Below are 11,087 nucleotides of genomic sequence, written 5' to 3' on the forward strand. Positions count from 1 at the left end.
ATGTTCAGAGCCCCTGGTGTAAGCTCCATCTCTAACCAGACCGCGCAGTATTTACAAGCTACCACTAAGTGACTAAGCTCCTTAAGTTCTCCCTGGGCACACTTTCTGTGAAGAAAAGGATGATGTCCAAAGAACCTCAAAGGTATCATTTAGTTCTTTCAACAGTCCTAGGCTGTTCACCACAGCTTATTCACAAGCTAACCTCAACAAGCATAAAGCATTAAAACAGGCTCCTCAACCTAATCTTTCAGTTGTGATTAACAGAAAACATAGGCAATAAAAAACTGAGGGCAAGTCAGAACTCAGAAAAATGTAGCTTTTAACAAGGGGAAAGGGGAAATGAAATTCATCCCTTCCTTCCCTGCCAAGATCATAAGACAATTTAACAGAGATCTGGTTAGTCTTTTTGCTTTTTACCAGTTGATCTTGATTCAGACGTTCTCCCTTGTTCATTCGTTCTTGGTAATCATCAAGTTTGCTCTGAAAAGAAAGAAAAATGCTATTATGAAGAGCCAAAATCAAGTTACTGCTTTTTTTCTACTTCTGCTAACGGAATTAGGTAGTGTAATATTACAGTGGGCACAGACTGTAACACATTACACAAGCATGGAACTGCCATGTAGAAATACAGAAAAATTGTCTTCTGGGTTAAGAGACAAATCTTTTAACCTTGTTTTTTGGCTAGCACAATACATCTTCACAACCAGTCTCAGTTTCTGAGGAAATACGCAATCTTCCTAACAGGGAAAGCACTCTCCATACACACTTCCTTCAGCCCAAACAAGAAAGCTGAACACAGTTGAGTCACAGCCCATTACCACTGCACCACTACAATACCAAAAACATGACTGCAGAAAAAACAGTCAATGCTATTAAGATTCAGAACTCTTTGTAATTGCATCAGTTAAGGCAGTTTTAAAAGCATTTAGAAGTTTCTAATCCTTTGTGCAAGAATGCTCACCAACACAATTCATATTAATAGCTCTAAAATACTTTTGTTCAAGAGCATTAAGATTTCCTTCTCATGGGGAGAAACCGAAACAGGACTCATTAGGTTAATTTGCAGCAGGATCAGCTCTCTCATCTGTCTAAACACAAAACCATGCAAAACACGGACATTAGCCAAAAGCAGGTAAAACTTATGCATGCCCCAGTGACAAGGATTCTACAGGCTAAGTAGAAAGGTTCTTGGAAGAGAAGCCAAATCCATCAGAATACCATACCCAGCTATTAAGCTCTATGTTTTCACCATTTCTGCATTATCACACAATTGTATTTTGTATGAAATCTGCCTTGAGCTTATTAAAAGGAAGCTATTAAATGAATCCTCAATTATCTTCCCTATCTAGCATAACAACAACATGAAAAGGAAAGCAATCAGAAACACTTCATTTTGAAAGGGAAAATTACAGTCCCCATACAACCACAATTTTGAGTTTCCATTTGCCACCAAGTGACAGATATTTTGTTGTTGGTCTTTGCGTTTTTTTTACCATAAAGCTCCTCTTATGAAGCACTGGATGCCCAGCATCACTTACTGAAACATAAAACCACCCTTATGAGACTTGGTCCTTTTGATGCCACGTAGCACCAACAGGAAATTCTACAGATTAGACACAGCACAACCACTTCATCTTTCAGTGCATCAGAGCCAGGAATGGCCTAAGCAAAGTCAAAGAAGTTCCTGAGCTCCGAAATAGCATCACTAGGAATTCTATACTGGGGACAGACACTAGCAGGGTAACAGCTTTCAAACATGGCAGCCACAGTTCCTAATAGATCATAAAAATAGCCCTGAAGAGGATCCAACATATTGGAAATCTACCAGAGGCATGAAATAAGGTCATTTTACTCTTCTACATACTCACTTTACAACAAATAAAGACACAGCTGGGCAGTCACAGGAGTAGTTTTCATGATTTAAGAGACTGTAGCTGAGCTGTGAAGTTAAAAGGGAGGGTAAAGAGCTCTAGCATTGCAATACCCCAGTGCAAGGCCAGCCAGGTAAACCAACGCCTCCACTGCTTAAATCCTACAACGAACTGGCTTCGCAAAAAGTTCCTCCTTGCTCAAGTCACTTACTCCCATGCTGTGGATTACAATTCCCTTGGTCACACTGATGCAATTGTTTGTGAAGCTGCACAGTTAATAGACTGCTAATACCAGCCAGTTGAACAGCACCTACAAAAATGTATTAAAAAAGCCCTACCAATTTCTGTGATCCAATTTCCACATAAACCCATAAACAACAACAGTAAACCAAACATGATGGAACACCAAATTCTAGAATACTATTTAGGTCAACCTGGCTGAAAAAAACACATATTGCAAAATTACACTGCAAAACACTCATAACCCATTTCAGTGGCTAAGGGCTTAAGGGAGGGAAGAGACAGAAATACCCCAAATAACTCTGTTTCTGCACGTTTTCCATGCAGCCTTACTTCAGCATGGTTGGTATATTCAGATTAAGCATACTGTGTTAACAATATGCTTAATTCAAACAGTGCATAAGTTTTCTCTTAACTAATCAAATAGTCTTAGGTCTACTGTAAATATGTTGCTCACTTTTATTCAGCAAAAAGAAAGAGTAATACGTCTATTTCTAACCATTAGGCACAGAAGGAAAGTTACTTCTAGTAACTTTTTCTTCCTTAAAAACATTCATATCAGAAAGGTGAAAGCAGAAGAAGGAAAGCCCTTTCAGCTGCAATGCAGAGGACAAGAGAATGTGTATTTAGCTATAGGTTACCACAAATCTTTCAAAGAAAAGCAGTTTTCTATCATCCCAAACACACTATAAGGTCTGAAGGCTGCATTACACACAAATATTAAGGAAACCAAATGCTTTCTTTTTAATCTGTACTGTCAACTAACGGCAATCTAAGAGCAGCACCACTGCTCTAAAACAACTGCAGCAAAATTCCTGCTTAGCAACCTACTGCAGCGTCTGCAAGAAGTAAAGACTTTCCCAATTTTACCCCCCCTTACACAGTTCCATCCTCACTCATCACGGATACAGATCTTGAGGCATAAAAGCTAAACCAGCAGAAAAGAAATATAAAAATCAAGTGGCAAAGTGAGCACATAAATTGTCTATTAAAGTGCTCATGAGTCAGCAGCCCCCAGTTCTGCAGACAGCAAGTCACTGTGCTCCAGCTCTTTTCTCACTGACATACCTGAAGTATTCTGGAGTTCCCTAGGAGAACAGTACACAACATGTTGTTGAGGCTACCTGGACATAGAGGCAGGAGGAAGGTGGTGGTGTTCTTTGTTTAAGTATGCCCTAGACTTTATTTCTATAGGAATACAAAACTGAGTTACTTTATTATGCTAACAGATACCTTCCTCTCACACTCAATTTTCATTATGCGCTCTCAAGTGCCTCAAAAATGTCATCCTCAAGTAAGGGGGGAAAAAATGTAGTTACATGACGTTAGCTTCAAAAGCAATACTGGGTTTAAAAATGCCTGACCACTCAGTTGTGCTGTTACAGTCATTTCCAGTGCTACGCTATAAACTGGATCACTGGAATGATCTGATTAAAAATAACCCTTAAAAAAGAGGGCCAGGAGCAGGAGGGAGGCACTATATTTAACCAGATAATGCCAATGCTGTGGTTTATACCAGTGACAGTGGCACAAGTATATGCAACAAGCTGCAAGGTGGAAAGTAAACTCCCCAACCAGCTGAAGTAAGTGTTTTGTAATGCACACTTCACTACAAGCAAAAGACAGAGGGGACCACTGCAAGTCTGAGGTATCTCAAAAACTGCATGTATTTTAAACAGCATCAAGCAAATAAAATAACCAAGAACTTAAAACAGCTGCCTAATACACTGAAGCAAAACGAAAGCCGATCTATGATACAGAAGTTTGTTAACGTGGTTTATGTTCGTACATTTTATCTGCCCTCCACCACCATCTCCACAGTTATTCATCAGTTTACCTCCTCAGCAATCTGGCCAGAAATTTCTCAGAAAATGACTATTTCCTCAGAAAAACAGGCAGAAAAAAGAATCAAAAAGGTGAAAACACACAAACTGTATCAGTTTAACATGTTGAAGTTCAGAACCTCCCAAACCCCACCACAGTTCCCCTCTGGGTGCACTTCCTGCTATCCACACACCTAACAAGTCCCAGGAAACCATTTCAGTCCCGAGTTACAAGCAAAAGGATGTAATGAAGCATTAGCATCAATATTCTGGAACACAAAGCACTTGGAGGTCTTCTATTCAAACAATTTATTTTCAAAGTAACAGTTATAAATATTGCTGTGGGGTTTCCCCAAAGCCTGGTAAGTTTGAGGGTTTAGAAGTATCTCCATGCTGTATTGGGAGCAGGACCCATTCCCTCCCAAACAAATAGAGAAGAACTTACGGATTCCTGAGATCTCCAAAATGTAAAGCTTTTAAACTCCAATGAGTTGACTACAGAGATAAAAACAACTCTGCTTCTTCAGTAACCAGAACTAAGTTAAGACACAGATGAGTGAAACTCCTTAAAGTTCTGATGGCTTCATATATGTGTGTTCTCTTTCCAAATCACCACACACTATTTCCTATAGAAACACTATGGATCTGCAGGTTGACTACGCTGCAAGAGACTTAAATCTTGTTCTACACATAATTTATGTTCAAAAGCATTTACTTTTCCACCAGTGAGTTCTAGGAACAAACCAGTCTCCAAGAACACAAAGTGAGCTCTCCCAACACATTCTGTGCATCTTTTTGGGCTGAAAGAGAAGTGTTAACAAAGTATCAAAGCAGAAACCATAAACCTGCTTGGTTTTTAGATGAAGCAGCCTGGTTATCCAAACCAGCTATCAAAGAGGTTTCAAAGTAAGATTTGGGCTTTCAATACACAGTTTCAAATGAATTTCACTATTTTTCGGTTTCAAAATCCCATTTAACCTCCTAAGATAAATTTGAAACCCAGCTTCGCAAGGAGAACTTCTGGAGACATAAGCCTTGAACCTCCAAGTGGCCCAAAAAATGGTGCAAAAGCCCTTTAGAGCGCCTCTGTGATGGGCAACTTGAAGCATGGCATTTCCCTGCTATCATTACCTGCACCTACAACAGAAAACGGATCCCAGCTTTTACTATAAGTTCATAGCCATTCCCTATGACATTTTACTGAACCAAATCATATCAACTTGAATCATCCATCTACTGTTCCAGTGAAAATTCTTGTGCAGTAATGAGAGAGGCACTTTTCAAGCATTCATTTTTCAACCCAGTCAGGATTACACTTGTTTGGAAATTCAGAGACAGGCTGATAAAGCAACAGCATCTTAAATTACCAGCTCCTGCTAGAATGTGCCACCTTTTTAACTGTACACACCAAGCTCAAGTCATGTCAAGTAGCTCAAGCTAAAATGCTTACTCTGTGTTTACAGTTGCCCAACAATAATCTGTGATCACCTGCCCACACCTTAAAACATGTGTTAGCAAATGAGGTATTTTGTCCCTGTCAGAACTCTTGGCTTTAAAAACTGTTTTTACATAGCTCATGCTATATGACACAAGTTGAAAGCAAAAATAACTTTGTTTTCATTACCCATTGTATCAAGACACAAGTTTGAGCTACATTCGGCTGGCTTAGTTTGGAAAGGTTTGTCCCCCTAAAAAGAAGGGACAGGGAGAAGAAGGAAATGCAGGTCTGAATTAAGTATTTTGTCCCAGGGCACCTGGGGAGCTAGGAGGATTCTAGCCTCAGACACCTACCAAAAACCCAGAGGAGTTCATGCAGCTTTTAAATAACTAAGCTTGTCAACATACACTCAAGTTGCACATCTGAAGGTCTGGTAGAGAAAACATCCCTTCAATTACTCCCTCCCATGCATACACAGATATCCAGTCATACCTGAACAGAGGGGAAAACAGGACAGCACTCTTATCATTTCCAAATTAAAGAGATGAAGAGAACACAGACATTTCCAGGCCATGCTTTCACATACATTTATGAACAACAATTCAATTTATCCTAGTCCCTTCTAACACAAGCAACGCTCATTCTTTCAAATAATGAGATCGCTTTCAGGAAGAGAAAATGAAAGTATAACCAATAACCTAGTATTTCTAGTTCATACAGAAACATTCAAAATAGCAGAGCTTAATTGTAACTAATCCTATTTGAAATTGTGTGCTGTAGTTTGATGGTCACGTTGTTTTATCCTCAGAGTTTAGAAGGAAACATGACACTAAGCCATTTACTTCAACATGTCCAATTTCTTCATAAAGAGTCACCTTCCCTCAACTAAAAGCTGCACACACCATTTAAAACCTAAGATGGCACCTCTTACAAAGCAGTTGGATTTTATCGTTCAAAAGCATGTGTCCAAGTCAAGTATATGTTTGTATTCAACCTCAAATACAAGACTCTCAAAAAAACATCTCTACTGCCCTTTCTTACCAGCTGCTGACAAAGAAGGGATTAAACATTCAACTAAGAACAAGTTTTCACTGAGATTGACTGCATTTTTCCTTCTGTCCTGTCTGTGCAGTACCCAGTATGATTTTACTTTCTGGATGGTTAAAAAAGCAAAATTATTGTAAAAAAAAAGATTCAAAATAAAGGGAAGTGAATGAGTGTGTGTACTTAAGTAATAAAATAAAAATACTGATGCCCATGTGGACAATAAGCTTTGTTTTCAGGACCCTAAGCTTGCAATGCTCTCTTTAATAAACAGGGTTGATTTGCTGAAGAACTGTTGATTTTCCCACCAAGGAAGAGGCTCCAGCTTCCAAATTCATAATTCTGCTTCAACACACCAAGAGCATGACTTTTGTAGTGCTGGAGTCCTACTTCGGTAAGTTGCAGAACATCTTCACCCCATTAAGACCTGGAGAAATCTTTGAACTTTAATTCATCAGTGTGAGAGCACACCCACATCTTCTTTTTCAAAACCTAGCCTCTGCCTTTTCTGTTTTATGCCCAGCATCACATACTCTAAAAAGTGATGCTTTTAAGTCATTTTAATGGAGCATCTTTCAACAGAAGCCAGGAAAACGGCACTTGATCCCTTCTATTCACTTGCTATGTTAAAAAGAGTAGTGACAGCAGACACTGGTACACAAAAAACCCACCCAAAACCTAGGACCAACATCATCAGTTTTCACTCTTCTATGAAAATAACAGCTTCTTACACATCCTCCTTACTTAACGTATTATAAAAGTTAAATAAGAGTCCATTCAAATAGAATGGAAAAGTGAAAACAAGTGTTAATTAGGTGTTAATTATTAATCTTAAACAGGTAAATACTAGAAAAGAAAGCTGACCCACACACCAGTAAGTGTGCTTATCCTCTATTACTTCAGAGTAGAGAACTGATCGGAAGAATGTTTTCCTGCTCATTCTAGTTTTTAAAATGTCCACGTTGAGCCTCACAGAATAATGTTTAGAGGATTTCTGTAGATGTTAAATACAATTATTTCAAACCATTTTATTGTAGTGAAACCAGCAGAGATGTACAGAAAGACCTGCATTCTTCCTCAAGTTGAGGACTAGTGGTTTTGTGTCTACATATATTTGTATGTATTAATGACAAGTTTAAGACAGACATCTTGTCCTGTCTGTGCACAACAGTATTCCGACAAGGACCAAGAAAAGATCCTCCAATTCTAAAGTATCTCTAAAAGCTCCTGGCCTGCTGCTTTTTGTCCTTTTGTTTTTAAAAGCCAGGAAACACCACACATTTGGTAAGTGGGAAACAACACTGTGGGTGTATTTACAGGTAAAGCACATCTTGGTTCATCTGCAACTCATCTGTACATACTAATTTACTGCTAATAATTCCACCTTATACAAACGTAGAATACTAGTCTAGACTACCACGATCTAAAGTGTTAAAGAAATAATACAAGAGCAATTGCGCCTATTTACTTTTAAGAGCAAAACCAGATGGAGAGCTTCAACACAGACGTATTTGTTCAGTATTCCCTAATTTTAGCTTACTAACGGAGTGCTCTGAAGCGAGTCTTTAGGCTACACGTATGTTAGTATTTTGCTGATGAACACTTCATGCTCTGCAGGTCAGAAAGCCCTCCGAGGCTCGTTTAATCAAGCAACAAAGTAGGTGCACATAAACCCTAAGTAACCAAGACACCCTTTTATTCTCTGTCACAACTCGAACCGTCCAAGGACCACGGATTTAGTAGCTATTTCTAAATATAACTGCTGAAAGGCCGCTTCCAGCTGACCTAAGACTCACAAAGGGGTGAAGCTGAAGGCGATGGAAAAGGAGAGATGGAACAATCCCTGGGTGGGGTGGCCGCGGCCCCCGGCTTTGTGCAGCCTGCTCGCACAATGCAGTTCCGCCGGGGAGGCTGGGGCTGCCTCCGCCGCCGCCATGTTAGCTCCGCTTCCATGTGCCCGGGCTCTCACGGACCCAGCCGCGCAGGACCCTCTCCCCGCGGCTGGTTCCTCCGGGACACGGAGCGGGAGCGCTCCGGCCACATGAAGGGGGGGAAAGGGGAAATTGGGGCCCGTTCCCTGCGGCGAGGCGAGAGCGCGGCTGGGCAAGGCCCCGCCGAGGGAAACAAAAGGCGGAAGGGAGGGGGAAGGGAGCCGCGCCAACGAGGGGTCTCGCCGGCAGCGAGGAGGGGACTGCGGCTGCCGCCCCGCTATGGCCCCGAGGGTCGCGGCCTCTCCGGCCTATACCCACTGTTGGTGCCGCACAGGGCAGGGTGGGGAGTGCCCGGCTGGGTCCTGGGGCCGCCGGCGACGGCGGACGGTAGAAGGGGCCTGGGGACCCCCGAAAGGGGAAAGGCCAGGAGATGAGGCGTTCGCCCTTCTGGAACCTTCCAGCGGGCGGCCCCTGGGGGCGACGCCCGGAACAACCCGCGCAGGCCACGGGCTCCTTCACCCATGGACCGGGAGGGCACGGGCCGAGGGGGCCGGCCGCGGGCACAGGGAGAGAAACAGGCCGGGCCAGTTCAATGTCCCTTCAGAGGGCCCAGAGCAGGAGGCAAGGCTCGGCGGGCAGCGGGGGCCTCCCGGGGCGAAGGGCCCGAAGGGCAAAGGCAGGGGTCAGCCGGGGGGCACAGGGTACAGGAGGAAGTGATCACCTTTTTCTTCTCCAGGTTGCGCAGCTTTTTGTCGATCACTCCCAGGATCTGCTTCATGGCCTCGGTTTGCACCGAGGTGATGCTGCCGGCCGATGCCTGCGGGGCGGCCGCCGCTGCCGCCGGGGCAGCCTCTCCGCCTGGGCCCGCTTTGCCGCTGCTGTTCGCCATGGTGCTGTTGGTAGCCGAGGGCATCTCTGGGAGAGGGAAACACAAGAGGCAGAGCGAGAGAGAGCGCGAGGCCGCGTTACCGGGGAACGGGCCGCCGCCGGGGACACGCGGGAGGGCGGGCGCGCGCGCGCGCGGCCGCTTCCCCACGCCCAGGGCGCGCGCACGCGGGCCGCACCTGCCGGCGCGCGCCCCCTTCCACCCCTCCCCCCCCCCCCCCCGCGCAAAGAACTGATCACGTGACCGCGCAGCCTCTCGCACCCAACGGTCATCCCCCGGGGTTCGGCCTTTTGCCACCCCGCCGAGGTACCGGAGGGCATCGCCACCCCCCTCACCGTGTGCGCCCTTGGGGAAGGGGGGGGGGAACTCAGTGCGCTGCGCTCTCGCTTTAGTAATGGCCGCCTCAGCCGACTACCGGCCCCGCCGCCCGCGCTGCTCCTGCTACCGCTGCACCGCGCTACTGGGGCAGAGAGCGAGGGCGCGCACGACAGCGGACCGGGAGCGAGCGGCGCGGGGTCCTCAATGCTTACGGGTGCCCGCGGAGAACGCCTGAGCCCGACCGCCGAGCGCGCTGTGCTGCCGGCCCTTCCCGGGCGGGAGCACGCGCTTCCGGCAGCGGCGCCGTCTGTCGGCTCGGCTCTGACAGGGTCTTTCAGGCGCTCGGCGGGCGCCCCCGCGCCAGACACAATAGACGGGCGGAGCGAGCCAGTGTGGAGTTTCCTCAGTTGCCATCGGCGCTGCGGACCCGCAGCGGGATTCCTTAGGCTCTGCACCGAGCTGCCTGCCTGGCACCACCTCCGCCACTCAGCGCAGCTCGTGGATCAGCCGGCGGCTTTGGGCTGAGGAGCGGGGCGCTGCCTCGCTGAGGAGGTCTGGGGTAGTGGAGGTCTCCCCTGAGGGAAGCCAATCGCACCGCTCCCGGTATAAGCATCACTACAAAAAGCGTTTTCTGCATATTCATGCCTTTAAGGCACGTCCCTGTAACTGTGGGAGGGTTCCGGAGAGGTGGAGTGCAACAGCTGTGATTAGGCCTTAACTGCGTTTCAGTCACTGGAAACTGCTCTTCGTTTGTCTTTTCACGTTGGGTTTCGTGTCAGAGGTACCTGCATCTCTCTACAAATACATCCCCAAATACTACGTATTTTACACATCCCTGTGGCCTACAGCTGCACCGTGTCTAGCTAGTATTTCATAAACCTATGCTGGCAGCAAATAATTGCTTCAATATTAAAGACGTTGTACTGACATAGCATTAGTTTTTCCGTGAACAAAAGGACATTTCTGAATGAATGCTCTGCCTTGTTAGTGAGGTACGGCTTGAAAATGAAATGCCACTGCCTTCAGCAGGCTGGGGAGCTAAATAACATTAGACAGGTTTTAGTATTTATTCAGTTGTCTTTCTGGAATTAATGGATGGAAGACTTTGGGAATATAAGGCCCTGAAAATTCAATTTCCACCATTTTTTTCTCTTCATTCCAACTATGAACATTGCTTCTTATGCTTCTACTTCCCATGTATGCCTGCATTTTCTGTAGCAGCTCTACAAAATGCTTTGTTATTTTATATTGGATTATTTGCTTCCCAAATCATCTCCTTTTGCATAACAGATTATAAAACAAGTGCAGTGAATCACCCAACATGGTTATTTCAGTTGAATAAACAAAGTATAACAAAAAATCTTTAAACATTGAAAGCCTGTTTCTTTTCACTGTTTACCAAAGAGGTTTTGTTGATACCATTATGTTTACAAGGCTTAATTTCTGTGCCTTTACTTGTCCAAGCCCCTTACACAGGGGCTGAAATTACCTTTTTCCTAAGTCAAATGCACACTGAGGCCTTTTGACCCCAAAATA

At 44.7% G+C, this 11,087-nt stretch overlaps 1 protein-coding gene across 2 annotated transcripts in view; it reads right to left on the reverse strand.

Annotated features, from left to right (window-relative positions):
• The window catches only part of CAPRIN1 (cell cycle associated protein 1), a 33,023-nt gene extending 23,584 nt beyond the window's left edge, over nucleotides 1-9,439 (reverse strand). Inside the window, exons 1-2 of one of the 2 annotated variants that reach the window (XM_061462057.1) lie at nucleotides 9,069-9,439; nucleotides 418-480 (exon numbers count right to left, since the gene is read on the reverse strand). In XM_061462057.1, coding sequence (XP_061318041.1) covers nucleotides 418-480; nucleotides 9,069-9,260 — 255 coding nt within the window. In that variant the 5' untranslated portion in view covers nucleotides 9,261-9,439. The remainder of the gene's footprint in view (nucleotides 1-417; nucleotides 481-9,068) is intronic. The other variant, XM_061462056.1, reaches the window with a different exon arrangement.
• Nucleotides 9,440-11,087: the final 1,648 nt, after the last annotated feature.

The sequence above is a fragment of the Pezoporus flaviventris genome, unplaced genomic scaffold (assembly GCF_033815535.1).
Source record: "Pezoporus flaviventris isolate CSIRO_AGI_PZ_B2104156 unplaced genomic scaffold, CSIRO_AGI_Pfla_v1 ptg000035l, whole genome shotgun sequence".
NCBI classification, from domain to species: domain Eukaryota; kingdom Metazoa; phylum Chordata; class Aves; order Psittaciformes; family Psittacidae; genus Pezoporus; species Pezoporus flaviventris.